At 39.7% G+C, this 19518-nt stretch overlaps 1 protein-coding gene across 6 annotated transcripts in view; it reads right to left on the reverse strand.

Moving 5' to 3' along the window:
• The window catches only part of tbc1d22a (TBC1 domain family, member 22a), a 158055-nt gene that overhangs the window by 11785 nt on the left and 126752 nt on the right, over positions 1-19518 (reverse strand). For all 6 annotated transcript variants that reach the window (XM_072455044.1, XM_072455046.1, XM_072455041.1 and 3 more), the window contains one exon: positions 17829-17924. In XM_072455044.1, coding sequence (XP_072311145.1) covers positions 17829-17924 — 96 coding nt within the window. The remainder of the gene's footprint in view (positions 1-17828; positions 17925-19518) is intronic.

Raw genomic sequence — 19518 nt, forward strand, 5'->3', positions numbered from 1 at the left:
CGCGCACATGCCTCATTCTCTAGTGTAAAAAGTGTAGCTCCGTGGCGTAACTTCTACGTTCAAAAGAGCGCTTTCTGGAGTGCCCCATAGTCGCTACTTTCCTATGGAGAAAACCATAGTGACGTAGTCACTTTTGATTGTGATTTGATTGGCTAAAAATCCCGATTGAATTTCTATGGGGCTCTGGCCCACGGCTACGTAGAAAAGTGACGCAGGCTGCGCCAGGCAGCAGACCGCGCGGTGCGCAAACAAAGTATACATCTATATCTATTCATAGATATATATATGGATATATATTATTATTTTAAACATTTACATTAATAATAATATAAGATATTTCTGAAGAAATTATATTGTTTTTAGACACAAAAAAAATTACGTAGTTGGCAGCGCCCTTAATGGACCAGCCGCTGCTGCATACATTAAACAACCGGAGTCATCTCAACAAAGTCTGCGCTGTCCTTTTTTGATCAGAGCATCAGTATTTTTGGTCCAGTCTAGTTTATTATTAGTTTGTAGGTGTCCACAATGTCCACGCTACTGATGTTAACTGCGCTGGGGGAGCATGAGCATGAAGAAACTGCCTTAATTTTCACAGTATTGGAGGAGCATGAGCCGTAGTGTTTTAATGCACTTTATCTCCAGAGGTCGAAGTAAAAAAGCTGCTGCAGATTGAAAGTGCAGCTAGTAAGGTGTGCACACTTGAACGTACTCAGCCATGAATATCCATTTGTCCTGCAATGCTAACAAACATATTGATTCACCATTACTGTACACGCTACATTATACCACAAGGCCATTAGCTCCCATCTCCCACACTTGGAGAGGTTTAAACTGGTTAATGGCTATTGATACTGAGAGGAAGGCAGATTGTCAATAAACCCAGTGCAAAGGGCCCTTTTTAAGAAAGCGAAAAGAAAAGCACCCGGCATGGAGCCCCACCGTCGAGTGAAACTTACTTTGTACACCGTTAACCAGCCAGTGCACCCAAATCAATACACGTGTCAAAGAGGCTGTGTTCTCTTCTGAATGGAAACGGCTTGTTCATAAATGACTCCAGGTATCATTATTCCTCCTCGTTATTGTTGAACATAATTATTCACCTTTTATGGTGCAGCATATTGAACTTGGGTGCGTTCAATAAAGATGCTTTCTATAAGAGCTAGCATAACAATCTTCTAAAAGAGTAGCTGCTGTTTTGAAAGCTCTTGCCAAGTCGACAAAATTACACTTTAGACCAGGGGTCCCCAACCACCGGTCCGCAAGGCGTTTGCTACCGGGCTGTACAAAAACTGGAAATAATCAGTGACCGCATCTTCTCTGACGTAACTTTGGCCTGTTCCTCATGACACGCAAATAAGCTCGTCTGTGGATATATCATGAAACGCCTTATAGGAAATTGCCAATGAAATCCATTAAATATAATGGCAAGTATATTATATCTCTGCTCTTGTCCTGCGTGAAAACATTTCTGATACGTGCATTATATGTGATACGTCATTGCGGATGCGTCGCATCAAACACGCTGCCCGAAAGTAGACCCAAAAGCCAGCAAAAATTAGTTAAAAACAAAAGTCTTAAGAGAGCATTTTTGCAAAGGGGAAAAGGCCAAGTGAGGAGCAGACGAGGAGCAGACGAGGAGCAGACGAGGAGCAGACGAGGAGCAGACGAGGAGCAGACGAGGAGCAGACGAGGAGCAGACGAGGAGCCAGCGGGAATTTTGGAGGACACGTCTCCTGGGCCAGAATTCTGCAACTGCTACGCGATCACCTGTTTTTACTTTTACAAGAGTTTGAGAGCTACTTCCCGCGCCGTGACGGCAACGAGACAAAACTACGGAGCAGACTGGACTTAAACACACTGCGGGTGTCATTGTCTCCCATCACTCTAAGATGGGACCATCTCATGCACAGAAACACGCGCAGGGCTCCCACTGATTCAGCGTGTGGTGAGTTGGAATTTTTATGCACTTATTTTTGCCATATTTCTCTGATGAGCTTCCACCAGTCAGAAAAACAGTGAGAACACGTGTAACCCTACACCCTAACGTGTAACATGTGTAACCATGTAACCCTAACTGTACGTTATGTTACTCCAATTCGGATCTTTTGGTATGGCACACTTATTAATGTACAAACGCGTCTTTCCCGAGCTGAATCGAAAGGAAGCCTAAGCCCCGCCCACTTCCGAGCAAGTTAACCTGACCGAGACATAAACTGGTACACCAGTCCGTGAAAATAAAACCTATATTATTCCGGTCCGTGGTGCAAAAAGGTTGGGGACCTCTGCTTTAGACAACAAAAAAGTTTATCACATCACTCGAGGATGTGTTTCTCACTCTTCTCACTAACATGTTCACATTTTGGAGCATTTCTTCCACCTCTTCCTCTTAATACTGAATGCAAGCAACCTCAGCTTTTTTCTTGTCTTTTGGCAATAAAAGCCAACATGTGTCCAGAATGTGCCAACAAGAAGACTGATAGACTATGCCTGGAACACCAATTAGTAAGCTAGCTAGTGTATTTATTTATCTGACTAAAGTTGAGTCTCCACTACACAAGCAACCCTCTAAAAGTCCTGATTCATATCACAAAACCATCCTCATTTAATGTCATTTTTTCTTCATTCATGTTCATTCATGTCATGTTTTCTTCATTCTCTGTCTGCTGGGTGGTGACTGGGGCCTGTCCCATTGACTTTGGTGCTAAGGACTACAGCTTGGACAGTGAACAGCAGAGACAGTTTACCAATCACCATTTGCTCATTTACTCATTTACTGATAACAATCCACCAAAAGGAGCAGTTCATTCATGCTACAAAAAAAAAAAAAAAGATCTCTACAGAGACACCCTGCTATGGATACATAATCTTAACAACATTTCCCATATTTTCCACTGTTCACATTTGAGCCCTCCTGCACTTTATTAAAGTGCTTATACACAAAAGATGAATATTAGTTATGAGCGGCGCAGACTTACAGAGAAATCTTCCTTCAGCTATTAATACGGTTAAGTGTTATCTGTGGAATAGCTCTTAAACCTACAGGAGCATACATAAACGCTCACACTCCGACAGAGATAAACCGTGCAATCACAGCCAGTCTGCCTGTGAAGCAAATGTGCCGGCAAGAATGATGCAGTGTTAAGTGAGGTAGGTATAAAACTATAAGGTGCGACTTGTGTTTCCTGTGGCGCAGACACCAAGTCCTCTAAGCGGAATATCATTTCAAATGGAGCAGGAGAGGAGCATTTTGAACCAGAATCTGCTCTATTCAGGTTTTTGGTAGCAGGTTTCAAGCACTGCAAAATGGGCACCGCTGTTGGCTCATTTGTACTTTCTGATTATTATTCAAATTATCAAAATATAATCCAATCCAACTTTATTTCTATAACACATTTTAGCAACACAAAGTCTCCAAAGTGATGCACAGAGTACATATAAAACAGATTAAGTATAAAAAAGAAAAACAAGAAAAAAAAAAAAAAAGGAGAAACTTTTCACAAACTAAAGGGATGGCAATCTATAGAACAATGTGAATTTAAGTAAATTAAGGATTTCAACGTTGTTAGGTACTGGTCTCAAGAATTGTGAATATTCCTGAAATTGTCATCACAAAATGATTGTGACATCCCTACAGAACAGGAACATTGTAGAAAATGTTACACTTAAATTATACTTACATATGATTTGTTACAGTTTAACGCCCCAAAAATGTTCCCCATGTTATGGTCCGTCTTGGACGCCATTAGTCCTGGGTTTTCTGTCATTGTGCTGCTTTTGAAGTTGATTATTTGTTTGTGTTTCATTTCTTATGTCCTTGTAGGTGGCTCAAAAAACCATACAAAGATAATAAAACAAGTAAACGGTGAAAAAGAAGACACACATTTTACTCATATGGTGCAAGTGTAGGTAAAGGGAACTGGACATCATTGTACCTTGTGTTACTCATTAAAAAGGGCGAGAGTAAATTGTCTTTCTTTTAAATAACAGTATTGAGCTTTTTTAATTGGTATCGAAGTTGAGCTCAAAATTGTAGCATCGTGACAACCCTAATTCCTACTTTACCTATTTAGACTTTCTTTCTGATGCGCTGTTCGGAAGGTGCCTGGCTGTCGCATCTCCCCGTGGCAGACTGCCGCTAAAGCCCTGGAGGAATTAATGGGAAAGAGATGACAGGTGTTTTTGCTCACCCAACAAAACACTCCACTCTCGCTCGACAAACGGCAATCACAGGCAGTAACGGCTGTGTTTCTTTGGCAGGTACCGACCCTCCTCTCTCCCAAAACATCTACATGGCCACGCGCACAAACCGTCACCTACATGCACACACCGTCACTTACGCGCACACACCGTCACCTACATGCACATCCGCCGCGGCTGCTCCTGCTGGTGGTAATGGTGTTTTGCAGCACCCTGAGGTGTAATGGGCCTGGGCACTGCTCTGTCAAGGCCATTAGCTTGCTGTAGTTCGTATAATTACACAAAATAGGCACTCTGGCAAACAGTGGGTGCTAATGCAGGAGCTGGTGCAGGTAAGAGGCGGAGAGGCGGCGAGGCGGAGAGCAGAGCCAAACTGTCTGCAGCTAAAGAGGACTTGTTGCTGGTAAAGAAGCTAGGGGTTGTGCTGATTTAGTCTGGATTGAAAGTGGGGTTATCAATCAAGGTGTTTTCTCATTTATTTTCTCATTAATTCCTATAACAAGGAGGAATGACTGAAATACTAGATGACAGCAAAATAGTTATAGCTATTGAACGTTTTTAAAGGACTACGTGGCAATTTGGAACACTATGTATCACTCAGAGTCTCCATTAGTCAAAAAAACAAGAACTAAGTAAAGGGATGTGGGCGGGGAAAACAGAGCAATACAGGATTACTCAAATGAGCAGTGCAACTTTGAATAAACTAATCATGAGGAATTACCATTAAACCAAGGTTAAAAGCTTCTTATTTTGATACTGTTTAATATGTTAAAGTCATGTTCATTTCTATAGCTGCTCGACAACTTGATAAAAATGTGCTTCTAAGGTTTGTATTACACTTAGACAAAATGGTGCCACGGTGCCCAGACTGGTAAGGAAATAAAGTTTAAAATGTCAAGTTCAAAATTGGAAAAAGTAAAACCGTCATCTTTATTTGTTTTGACGAAGCATGCTATGGTTCTCTGCATGCGGGGATCCATTTTACAACAATATCCAAGTTAAAGCTCAGCCTTCTTCCAGCCATCTGCCCTCTCTGCATGACAAGCCGAGAAGGGAAAATGCGCTAAATTTGTTATTTCACCACTTACTTGTTTTGGCATGACTTGAGCCAACTCTCTAACACACGCATCGAAAAATAGAAACTAAACTTCTAAATTACATTTTCCAACACTTAAAGGAGGCGCAGAAGGTGGCTACACCATCTCGAGTCAATCCAATACAATGGTACAAATATTACTGTTGGAGCACCCCTCAATCAATCGGGAAAAACGCAGTACTTCAAATTCCGTCAGCGTGAATAACTCTTGCCAATTGTAGCCTAAACAATCCTCTGACAAAGCCTGCAAATGACGGCGTCTGTGTGTCGGAGAGTGCACGCAACTTAAATTACGCTCCAATATGAATGTCTGAGTTCATGACCCATCTCATTCCTCAAATTTTCAATTTTTCTTTACCTCCGTCACTGCCGTCCAGTTCATTTATTCCTCATGAGCCGATCAATAGAGCCGTTTATTTGCCGCTTTTATGTCTTAGCCGAGTTGAGCAGAGGGCCACGTGCAGCGCTTACAACTGCTCTGTTATTCTGTTATCGCCGCCCAAAAGAAAGCTATAAAAGTCTGCAGTCTCCCTGTATCTCCATTCCCTCCCCCTTGTGGATAAACCTCTGCCAAATGATAATGTTGCCACTGACAGGAAGCTGCAGATAAATGCTTTGGGGCAACTCGCTGCGGAAGAACGGCAAATTCATCAAAAGTGAAAAGAAGATTGCGTGTCATCATTTAGGAGCGTAAATCATGGGTTGGTTGGGGATCTAATCTTGTTGGGTAAAATAATGAAGAGGTGTTTCGAATGCATCTAGAAATTAAAAGAATAATGACAATTGCAATAAATCTAATACATGCTTTTATAACACTGTTAAGCCAAGTGCAGGACACAGCATTGTTACAACTCATTATTAATATAAATAATTGATACACAATAGAGAAAAAAAATGCTTAGGCCGTATTTTTTTTCTTGCACATAAATATTTGTGATGCAATGGTGATTTATATAGTTATTTAATCTATTGGGTTTGGACGATTTCCACATTTCCACAATACCAACATTGTACTCTACTAACAATCATTTCTGAAGGAATTTGCTAAATTAGATTTTTCTTTTCTTCTTCACCATATCAAATTATAATATTGTGAGAGGAAAACATTGAAATCCTTAATTTGCTTTCTTTCACAAGTCTAGCTTTATGAAATCAAATGTTTCATTAAAAAGTGACGATATTGTCACAAAAAAGCCGGATAAAAATTGGAGAATGGATGGAACTGAAATGACGCATTGTTGCTGCCCATGATTCTCATGATCTTTTAGTTCCTAGGATTATTTTACAGTTGTTAATCCTGATTATTGATTAACCAAATAACCATCAAATCTCTATTAGGTTTGAAATGAGATATAAGGGAGGCAAAAGTAAATGATAAGACACGAGGGACACTTCTCGATCTTGTACAGCCGGCCTGGGTGTTAAACCTAGTAATGCCCATCGATGTATTGTGCACTCCCTGTATCATTTCTCGTTCATTCACACTTTGTCAGAGCCATGCCAAACTATGACCGATGGCTACTCCCTTTCAGAGCCGCTTTGGTCATCAGAATAGTACTGTGCAATAATTCAAGCCCCTTCACAAGTTAGCCTAAGAGTGAACTCTTGTCGTCAGTGATGGAGGACATTTAGGTACGAGCAGAGCCAAGTCATGCTACAAAAGCTCGGATGCCACAGTCGAGTACACAATTACTTTCACAGCATTAAACCCCTCTGCTTCTGCACTTTTCCCCCCCCTTCTGATTTCTGTGTTTTGGCACCAAAGATTCATATGCCACGTCCACGGCGACGCTCAATCAAAAGGGTGATTATTAAAAGTTGTTTACTTGGGGTGGCCTTGTCTCACTTTGAGCACTACTGACTACAACATAATCCATCAGAACAGAGAAAGGTGTACAGGCCAAGTTTGGGAAGAAAGTTCTCCAGTACAAAATTAGGTGGTCTTGTCTTGATAAATGGCACCAAAGGACAGAATTAATCAAAGGAGGGACTAAACTCTTTACGGAAAATTGCAAGGTGGTGATGTGAAGAAATGACCCATCGCTCAGAGCGTGCAAGAGGTACAAAATGATTAACCGCGAGTGTGAAGTACATTCCGAGTTTTTAATGGAGATCGCAGAGGATTGGATAGTTCGGAATGCGGCGCTGCGTTGGCAAAGTATAACATCGAGAGTGACCAGATGTCCCAATTAAAGTAAGAGATGGCCAATTTTCATGCATTTTAGTCCTGGCAGCATGACAAGGACACACTTTGTTTCTCGTAATTAGACCAGACAGGAGGTCAGTTCAGTTCTACATAAACAAATACAAAAAGATAAACATGTCGGCGAAGAAAATATGAAGCGTCAACTTGCCCTAATTAATGGGAACGTACAAGTTTAGTAGAACAGATTGGGGGGAGACCTTTTTCAAAACGACTAAATATTAGCACAAATTGGAAACCACGTAGAATGCCATGGGAACGGAATGCCTTTTACAAACGGAAATGAATAAAGTAGGAACTGGAACGACTACAGGAACTACTCAATAAAAAGAGCACATTACATTTGATAAATAGCATATACAACAATGTTAATGTCATAAAAAATTTGCATCTTGATTAACATTTTAATGCACTCAGCCTGTAATAAATTGCGGAAATGATTTTGAATAAAGTTGTGGCGCTGCTCATCGCGGTGACTGAAATAGTGCTGACATTTCCAGCCCCTCTGTGCTTCTCTGGGGGGCTCCCCTTTACTTCACTGCCAACAGCAGACTAACCTAAAGCACCTCACTCCCAGTTATGATCAGAGGACACACGCTGGCATTTACAAAGGTCTGCACTTTCCACAGAGCAGTAATTAAAGGGAATACAAGTTCTTGTCTATATCCCTCTTTCTCATCACACTGGTGTGTTGATTTGTATTGGAAACATATAATATAATATAATATTAATATGGAGAGCACTATCAGCAGGTCATGTTCAGGGGAAATCAAACAGAAAGAAACAAATAAGCTTTAGCAGCAGAGGTACGAACATTCTATTTGTGGCTCACAGTGATATTTCTCCAATACTGAATATCGAAATTATTCAAATATACTTTAATATTCATGTACCACATTAACGCTCTACAGTGCAACCTTTCTACTGTGGAACATTCATCTCGATGGAAGTAAGCAAGTGGTGTGCCTAGTCAGGTCTGTAGAAAGGAGAGCCTGCTCAAAGAAAGGATGCAGGTTTTGAAGGTTTTTGTTTTAGTAAACAATTTAGTAAACAATTATGAGATATCCTGCATAATAAAACTTTAATATGCTAAGTTCTTGTCAACCCTGGAGCAAGTTGAAGCTGCCCCAATACTCTGGATTTGGATTTTAATGTGATACAAATTCAAATCACAGCCCAAAACCCAACAGGTACCATCAGATTTATAGTTAATTTTAAAACTAGACACTTTTATTTAACCATCAATGCGATGAAGGCAATAAACATTTGTAGACCAGATTAATATTTGGATTTTTTTTTCTAATGCAGCAGCTCCCTGTGTAAGAACCTAGCTCAGGTACTGTTCACTGTAAATGTGATATATTGTTTGTGTGATTCACCTTCACGCATCTGGACTGGAGCCAGGGAATTCTAAACAGATATGACCAAAACACAACACTGCTGGATCTGCATATGACAGATGTTCAAAGTTTGAGGGAAAGGCCCTGTGTCGTTGCATGGATAGAGGGAGCTGCTGGTGCCACAGTATATGCAAAAAGAATGACTTTTCTTTTGAGAGGTGAAATGTGTGAAAGGATGCATTGTTTTCCTACTAATCCATTTATTATACAGCACACAGTATAAGCCATAGTTTATAAACACAACATTTTGAATGTTCCATTGTCGTTGATGTTTTTTCTATTTGTTGAGGTGGCTGATGTAAAAAAATAAATGTACTTCACGGAAAAGAGATTAAATCACAGCTTACAACTATTCAATAGAATGAATAAGAAAACCATGTATGTTCCTGTCTGTGGCTCTAGCAAAACCACATGGTGATCGCTTATGGTCAGGACAGTTGGGAACAGATATAAAAATCTATAGTTCCGCCTGTTCATCCGAGGGAGTCGTATCTCTCCTTCACTGCGGAACCCCTCGAGGCAACTGCAGTTGTGATTTTGGGCATTACAGAAAGAAATTGAATTGAATTGATGGAGGAGGTGAGGATGGACGTGTAGAACTGCACCATCATCTGCTCTGGCAGCTTGGCTTTCCTCAGCTGCAGCAGGAAGTACATCCTCTGCTGAGCCTTCTTGGTGAGGGAGCTGATGGTGGGCCCCCACTTGAGGTTCTGGTGGTTCGGACGAAGCAGATGGAGTCCACAGTGGTGATGGGGCGAGTCTGTGATAGTGAGGGGGGGCTGAGGGGCTGTGACTTTACTGATGTCCATGATCATCTCCACTGTTTTCTGGGCGTTGAACTGCAGGTTGTTACCACTGCACCAGGACACCAGCCGGTCCACCTCCCTCCTGTAGACAGACTCATCTCCGTCCCAGATGAGCTCGATGAGGCCGGTGTCGTCCGCAAACTTGCATCAGTTTTATGGAGTCGTGGCTGGAGTTGCAGCAGTTTGTGTACAGAGAAAAGCGCAGAGGAGAAAGTACACATCCCTGTGAAGCTCTTGTGCTGATAGTCCAAGTGTCTAACACACACTGTTCTTCCCCAACCGCACGCACTGCCTCCAATCAGTCAGGAAGTCAGTGATGGGTTGGATGAATCAAATTAAACGACTCATCAAGGCAATCAACTAATAAACAAAACTTTTTTGTGATCAAATAGCTCTAATTAATCATTTCAGCCCTAGCTAAAAGAAAAAGCAGATTTTAATTGTACAAGCTACAAATTTTACTGCCAATTCTAAATGTATAGATGCCTCTGAACTTCTCTTAACTCCTCCTTTGTAATTTTTGGCTTTTTGATCCAGGAGTGTGAACCAGTTTTGGGCCAAAGATGAATTGAATTAGTTTTTAGCGCATTCAGAGTTCTATGTACATGCGGCCGCTGAGGTGGAACGGAGGAAGCCAGATTGCTTGGGGAGAACAGTCCTTTTCATTTAGCAGCTTAACCAATCCAATTCCAGCAAAACAAGGCAGCACTATCCACATAAACACACACACGCACACGTGCAAACACACACCCACACACACCATACCTCCGTTCTGTGTTGATAACAATGTATGAATTATCCTTTTTAAATGACTTTCCCAGGATTTTTTTTAAATGAAATCTATTAAAGTGAATCATTCATTGCTGTTGGGCTCTGAGGACACCAGGCATGTAAGTCTGCCTCAGTTTGTCATATCACACTATGTTTTTTACGTTTAACACAATTAGCTAGAAATTAGCTGACCAAAGTCAGATACGGTTGGACGTAAAACAGAATTCAACAAATAAACAAGCAATATTAAAGAGGTTAAAACAATAACTGGACAATCATTCGAAATTGTTGGTGATTTCGAGACTTAACATAATGCATTGTGGCTTTAAACATTCAATTGGGCACAGTTGTGAAGGTCTTTCTTGTATTGTTGCTCTTTTTAGGTGTTTGTGTGCACTTTGTCTGCCACAATTTAAGATAAGATAAGATAAGATATTCCTTTATTGTCCCACATGGGGAAATTTGAATGAACTATTAAAATATATATATATAAAAAAATAAGCTGTTTAGCGTCAGGGCCAATAGTTAACCTGTTACCATCCACCTATTTTCACCCTGTGCACAATGGTTGGACATACCCAAATGGCATTGCTTATTAAAAGAGGATCTTATGTTCCACATGCAAGTGTGATGCATCATTAGAAAGCTTAGGCCTTCTAGTTTCTGCAGATGTGCACATGAACACTGTCAGGGCTTCAGAACTTACACTACAGAGGCCCAAACATAAACAAAACATCCTTTTTTAGTCTCGCCTGAATATTGTTAATTTGCAATGGTCCTGAGCATGACATACTTCATTGTGTGCATATGCTGTTCACTGTACATGATGTTTATCTTGTTGACAACAACTGTGTAAAGTTTCAGATCTCAAGGAACAGGCATTTTGGTGCTGTTGACCTTTTTGTATCAAAAAGTATATTAGGAACAAGTGATCCAAATATGTGCCAACTGTGCCAAACTGTTTTATTACAATTTTAGCTCCTCTATGATCATAAAACATACATTTTGATGTTTTGTAGGCCACTAATAGCAATTATAACTGCTAAAAAAAAATGTGAAAATGTGTAAATATGAGTTTACCCATGAATTTCCCATATAGAGGTTAAAAAAAAATAAAAAATAAAATTATAATATTTTTATTTTATTTTTGTATTGGTATAATAATACATATATCTAACAAAATGCACGTCCAAAAGTTTGATAAAATCAGAAAACGTTATGCGCAAAATCCTGCCGAGAAATCTGGCTCTTTACAGCCTTCCAGGAGCCTTACGCACGAGAATACAGAAGATTCTGTGTCAATAAGCCCTTTGTCCCGCCCCTCTTTCTAAAGCTATTCTCATTGGCTAGAATAATATGTCAATCAAACTCAGCTACGTCATTCGCACGCGGCGCTATTTAGATGTAAACAGACTAATCCATGTGCGTCGCAAGCGGCGCATTTTTTTTTGCGGAGGCTGTAGCAAACAAACCCGTGGACAGAAAAATTCGTGGATGGTCTCATTCTGTAGGTAACAGTCTGAAGAAAAGAAGGATATCCAACATTATTTTATAGGTCAAACAGGTCATTTGTTATGGACGGAGAAATGCGCCGGACAAGCGCATTCTCGTCCGGCGAGAAACGAAGAAAAGTTTGTTTACTTGACAATATCTCGAAATCGGATAACTTCAGGAAAAATACAAGTGGATATTGTTTTTCAATGATTCCTTACGGACAGACTGAGTACAAGGATGTACAGAATTAAAGCCGTTTCGTCCGTCATAAACAGCAAACAGGTAGGACATGCGTTTGTAAAAGTTGAGACTTTCTCACAAACTATTGGCAATTGCTTCTTGGGGCATATTATTCAATGTAAATCAATGACATATTCGTTTTGTTGAGAAAATAAGCTTTAAAATGATGTATGGCTTGCTGGTATTGACCACGGAAATAAAAGTGATGATGTAAGAGAATATTTGAGATATAGAAAATGCTCGCCGGCGGACAGGTGGGTGGTAACAGGTTTTAATACACCCCTGCTTTCATAGTAAATGCAATGTGAGTGCATTATCAAAATGTGCAGGAAAAAGACTGGGTTTCTGATCTGTTGCGCAATAATGAAAACATTGCATTTCCTTCTTGCTCAAAACGACAGGACCTAGTAAACTGATTTTTTTCCCTGCGCTTTCTTTGTACCTTCCTTCATCAAAAGCTATTTTGCCTGATAGGTCAATTTTTTTAAAAGTAAGAAATCATTTCATGATTGATTATAAAGTGCACGGAGCATGAATCAATCAAAACAGTCAATGCACAGCTATAAATCACAATATAAATGCCATTAATACTGAGGAAAGTGGCAGGTAACAAGTCTCCTTCTACTTCAGGCTTGAGAGGCACAGCTCAGTGTAATAATGAGCAGATTGCTGAGAACAGGTTGCAAACCTTTATTAAATTGCTCCAAGCCTGAATGTGAGAGTGCGTGACTGGGGAGGAAGGAATTACTTCTAAACAGATGGGGTTGTTACAGCAATAATGCATAGATTCTCCTCAGTTTGAGATGTTTTTGCAAGATATTTATAAAATATCTCCTTAAGATGTGAGGAAATGAAACAGATGTCTGCATACAAAGGTCAATTTTAAATACAAGTAATTTAAGAATTAGTGAACGCAAAAAAAAACTTCACAACTTACAATTCCCTTTGGGTCGCTGGCCAACATCTTACCTTCGACTTTACATACTACTAAATGCTACTCTACAGCCAATGTCAATGTCGCTACGTATAACAATATAAAGATACAAAAGTTGTTTCTCTGTTTTTTTCTGCTAGCATTGATATACTATAGTCACAGAATGTTTGGTTTGATAATACTTGTAAAGCAGCAGCCACTAACATGCCACTCTTCTTTACTGCAGAGATCATGTCTGGCTTATATCACCCTGATAAATATGAGATGTGTGCTGAGGATGCATTTATGGATCGTACAATAAATGCATTATGAGATTGTATGTGTAGCATAACTGCCCCCAAAAAAGTGATGTTAAAATTCCCTTAAGGGTGAAGAGATCATCAGAGGAACAGTTCATGTCATTTGTTTTAGGAGAAAAGGCCAGTGGGATTAGACTAGGAGCGAAGAAGATGGGTTGGACGAGCAAAAAAGGGGGATAAAGAAGGGAGGGCAGAATAATAAGAGGGAGATTTGAAGAAGAAACTGCAGTACCTAAAGCATATTTATGTTGAGACAGGGCGATCAATGCCAACTCCACACACAGAAAAAGTCAATCCTCGGGCCTTGTGGATTGTGTTGGACTTATGCCGACTATGTGTGTACTTCTAGTGGCCACTAGAGGCCAAGCCATAACCCTCGATGCAAACTCTGCTTTATAAATCCCACCTGCAGCTGAAATATGCGCACATGAACCCACGTCACGTCACACCCTCTCCACACCTCCCAATCACCATAAAAGGCCAATACAAAGTGAATACTGACTGAGTAAATGAGCTCTACCTAAACATAACCCGATCAAAGTCATACATTTCATGGACTTGCAGTTTTCTTTGTTTGACTCCAGTGCTCTTCCTTAAGCTCGGTTTATGCTTGTGGCGAACACGAGAGTCTGCGAGACAGACTGCAGACAAGGCCTTCGCGCAGTGTCCGCATGGACCAGATTGATTTTCAAGAACTATACATACCGCTGCCCTCCATGCGTCTCATTTCTGTGTGGAATTGATGTGCAGGAAGTATAATCCACTTTAAAATGCCAGGAACTATACTCAATTTAATGTTCATGAATGCATTGATATATTTACAACAAAACTGAACAAAGAGGAACCTAAAGGTTAGTTTCAGAAGACAGACATGAAAAGGCTGCAGAAATGACACCCTACAAAACAGAATTCACATTGATAGTTGGAAACTGGAGACATTCAAACCAAACATAGTACTATATATGACTTACTTGAAATGTTTTATATAATTTATTTCCTATCCTTTTATTTATGGGAGTGTATACAGAGGCGCGGCGCGCGGCCGAAACTGCCATGTCATGTTATTTTGTGCCGCGGCTCCTGAAACTGCTGCGCTATTAGACCGCGCCGGGTTAAGGTTAGGGTTAGGGTCAGGGTCAGGGTCAGGGTTAGGGTCAGGGTCAGGGTTAGCCATGAGGCTATATGGCAGTGTCGCGGTTCCTGAAACTGCTGGGCCATTTGACCGCGCCGCGGCTCTGCAGCCACGGCCTTTTTTTATTTGAGCTTTAATTTTTCATACATTTTTAGATATAGCTTGGTAAAACTATTTTTACTCTCTCAGATTTTTGGAGCTTTTGGGTGTAACAGAACACCTTTTTTGCATCAAACGGTCTGCAGTGTCTCTCCTCGCGTACTAGTTTCTCAAGTAAATACACACAGACAACCATTTACTGATCCAGGATAAGGATTCAATGTTACTCAATGCAGCTTAAAAGTTGTACATATTCTCACTTGTCAAAAACCTGCCATTGCTGGTGTACTGATGGCTGCTCTCTTTTGGATCAACATGAGGCACGAGTATTGAGCTTGTTCAGTCTGTGAAACTGGATTAACTTTAATGTGTAGGTTACTGAAGAGAATCCAGGAAGTGCTTTACACACAATGTTCTTGTTCAATCTATGCAATATGCAAGTAAATTAGGCCAAAATGAAAGTGGGCCACATCTTATAGAACAATGGATGAAACTGTAGAGATCATTGGTTTAATATATTTCCAGACATTCTGAACAAGCCAACACAGATTTCAACCTCAATTATGCTGGACTGTGATACACATTCTCATTATTAATTGATTTGAACATTTCCATGGTATGAGGAGCTGATATGTTATGCAGGAAACCCAGCTGTAGTGTACATAACATATTCATGTTAACTTAAAATTAAGCTTAAATATCTATGCAAATATTCATTCTGTCTATAATTGATAGGCTAGTATGTCAGTTTATCTACACATCAACCTAATTCACACATAAATAAATTAGATTATAAAGTCCACACACAAATATATAGCATGCATTAATTCATCCATTGATGCTCAACTACATTTGCTTTCACAATTCCATCAAAATGCATGTTTAAATGTCTGTTAAAAATTATAATTAAATTTAGAATGCAAATTGTTCTCGAGCAAGGTGAAGTTACACACTAAAAACTATTGCGCCAATCCCAATAAAGGTTAAAAAAAAAAAAAAAATGCTTAAGAATAAAAAGTGATGATGAACTCGAAAATATTAAGAAATTAATTGGGCCAAATGCTTAAATGGTGTTTGTCTATGTGCAGATGAAGTTGGTACTGCTGCTGTTAAGGCCAAGTCCCCAAGTGAGTTGGCAGCCAAAGTCACCTTCTGGCAGCTGTGTACTGTCATCTCCTAATGCACTCACAATGACTTTTAAACCCACAGTTAATGACCAGGGAGGTAATGGAGAGGGATGTAGGCCAGCGCGGGACACTCTTCAGCTAGGCCCAAACACAACCGGGACACCGTAGATTTATCAGCATGGACACATAGCTATGTATATCAGAGGGAACATGCTCCTCCCCCACAACATGTGTACGAAAGACCCATTGTCCCACTTTAACTATATGCGGGAGCAAGCATTCCTTTCTGTGTTGTGTTTTACTTCCTTAAGACCTTGTACTGGCGTATTTAAACCAGCGCTATAGTTCTGTTGATAAAGCTGTTCTCCCCTCACCAGAAGATTGGCGGTTTAAAGTCCACAATGCAACACTTATTTAATGATAACAATGAACCAAAAATCAACTTTACTAACCAGATATTCATTTTGATTATATTTTCCAGTAGGTCCAGGGCTCAGATTAAAGATTTTCTCTCGTATAGCAGTGCTGCTGAGCAAATTTGTATAGCTATTTGATAATTGCATAGCAAAACACGAAAGTGACTAAGAAGATTATTTATTTCAAATGTATTTGAAAACATTCCATTAAAAAATCTTAACAAATTAACCTTTAAACACTTTTAAACATGTTTTCAAAATAAAACAGAAAACACCAAGTCAGATTACCTAATTTACACCTTTCTTCCATATCATCAATCAGATGACTATTTGCATGAGTCTCATTTACATATTAATTGTCTATCATGTATTGTATTTATTGTGTTATTCAAATTGTATCGCTCTATTTGACGTTCCATTCCAGCTGTAAAACGTTCCCATTTTGGTTTTGCTATATGATGACGGTCCCTAAGTACTCGTTTCGACTCCGGCTGCACATTCGGATCAGTGTAATTTGCTGCACCCAAAATATGCATCTGATTTTTGCGTTTAGGAGCTATTGACCTTGGAAGTCCGAATCTATGAATATGACGCTAACTTTACCGCACTGTGGCTCCTCCCGCTTTCAGACTCACGATCTGGACAGCCTACATTGTGTCATGCCATTGTTGACGATTGATTGACGAGTGATCAGTACTTTTAGGCGCTTTGGTTATACAATTGAACCCAAATTTTTGTATCGCAAAAGCTTAGATACAAAAACACTTTTTTTCTAACGAATGCATCGCACTTGAGAGAAATTGCGTTGCATTTTGCGATGCAATACAGTTTATTCTGAACCCTGAGGTCTGTGATAGTTGAAGTGTCTATACGCATTGTTTCATGGAATAAAGTAGGATTTGTTTTACTCCTGTACAGAGGTATTGTAAAACAGCTCTGAAGGTCAAAAGGAGACCGCTGTGTGCATCTGCCCCAAGTTAAAGAGCATTTTATCTTCTGCGAATCAGGAAGTGAGTTGTAAGCATGCTAGTTGTTGTTAGGATTACCATGACAAAAACTACACTCTGGCTCCTGAAAGTGATTGGTGATGGTGAATTGGTAGGGCTCTTGTTCTGTTTTTCATGCTTTTAGTAAACATTGCGTACAGCTCTTTTAATGTTTTTTTTAGTCTAAAGGAAACCACATCTATTTTATTTAAAAAATAATAAATATAAAAAAATTGTAAAAACATGTATTTAGTTTGAAGCTCTAAATAGCTCAAGATAACTGCATAATTAGAATATAGGATGTCATAATGTTGACTCCTATAATCCCATATGTTGGTTCCTATAGTCTTTTTAATGAACTGAATGGGAATTGTACTGTATAACAAGTAACGTCCAAGAAAAAAAACTGATAAAATACACTATATTTTAAACAAAATTACTATTTGAGTTTCAAGCACCTTTTTTCATAGGCTTGGTATTGGTAAAAGCATTCACCCAATTTACAGCATAAAAATATAGGCAGTGCATTGTTTACTGAAGAGCTTTTTTCATGGTTAAAATGTTTTTTCCCTAATGATATTTAGTCGGAGGAAAGCAGGTAGGATGAGTGGTGGAGGCATGTTACCTGAAAATCTCTCTCGTCTAGGATCTCTTTCCGCCATCGCACCAGGAAGGCCGCGCAGACGTACAGGTGGAAGTGGGAGAAGCCTTCTGGTTCAGCCTAATGACAAAAACAAAGACATAAACGGTGGTGAGAGGGACTAGAAAGACTGTAAACAAATCAATACATTGACTTGAATCAATATAAGATGTGAATCATGGGACGATTCTCAGGTCCCAGTCTGTAAATAATTGATCAGTCCATAACAAGTGTGATGAAAAATTCACAAACATCGCCACAAAGATTACAACAACCCTAGACAAGGTTGCAATGTTTAAGTACTTTAGTTTCGATAACAAATATTTCAAATTGGTTTTAAGCTTGTTACGCGACACAAATGTCAATACCTTAATGAAAACAATTGTTGGTGTAGAAATACCATTCTGATTTTTTTGTACTTTTTTATACTACTTTTAGTTTGTTATATGTTACTCTATAACATTTACCGCAATAACCCTAACCGAGCCCAACAGTACACATAAACTAACCTCTATGTAGATTGTATTATAGTTTAGCAAGAATGAAAAAAATAAAATGGCCTCCTCTCTTTGTGAGGTGTTCATTGTACTTCCTCTCTACTGCAGGTGGGGTAATTACTAGTTTCTTTGCTGCGACCTCCATGATAACCTACCTGCACCTTGCTTTGACAATGGTGTGGGAGTTGAATCTTTCACATTCAGTTTAAAATAAATGCAATTAAAAAGTACCCTGGTTTAAGTATGCGAGGATTGCAGCTGAAGGCTAGTGTATGAGTAATAAGAGTTTATATAATGTTCTCTTATGTTCCTCTTTAGCACCCACTTGGATATCTTGTATAAAGCAAAATCAGAAAGTTAAAGATACAAGATCATTTAAGAAAGAGATGAGATGAAGGGAGTTGTTTTATGAATGGGTTAGCAAATCAATAAAAAGTCTATATGGTAATCATCTCAGGACATAATTCTAGAAAATAAATAATTGGTGACCCAGTATTTATTTATTTATTTAAAATAAAAAAGGTGTCACATTTTGAGTATTTTTTTTAGATTGCAGTCATTTCAAATTTGTTCGAACATAGAATACAACAGAATGTACAAAATAATATTTTTTTTTAATCAAATAAGCATTTGTTTCGGAAATTGTGTAAAACAACAAATAAATAAAATACAAAACAAAAACTGTAAGGTCCTAACAAGCAATAACTTAAAATAAAAACTCAACAGTTGTATACTTTACTGTAAAAACATTTGTAGAATTACACAAAACTCTAAGTCCCACAATAGCAGCTTCCCTCTCATCATGGACCCTCCCTCTCATCATGGACCCTCCCGCGAGACCCTCCCGCGAGACCCTCCCTCTCATCATGGACCCCCCTCTCATCATGGACTCTCCCCCTCTCATCATGGACCCTCCCCCTCTCATCATGGACCCTCCCGCGAGACCCTCCCTCTCATCATGGACCCCCCTCTCATCATGGACTCTCCCCCGCTCATCATGGACCCTCCCGCTCATCATGGACCCTCCCGCTCATCATGGACCCTCCCGCTCATCATGGACCCTCCCGCTCATCATGGACCCCCCCTCTCATCATGGACCCTCCCTCTCATCATGGACCCTCCCGCGAGACCCTCCCTCTCATCATGGACCCCCCTCTCATCATGGACTCTCCCCCTCT

Source organism: Eucyclogobius newberryi, unplaced genomic scaffold, assembly GCF_026437365.1.
Source record: "Eucyclogobius newberryi isolate DKJ021-1_F unplaced genomic scaffold, fEucNew1.0.hap1 SCAF_2, whole genome shotgun sequence".
Lineage (NCBI taxonomy): Eukaryota > Metazoa > Chordata > Actinopteri > Gobiiformes > Gobiidae > Eucyclogobius > Eucyclogobius newberryi.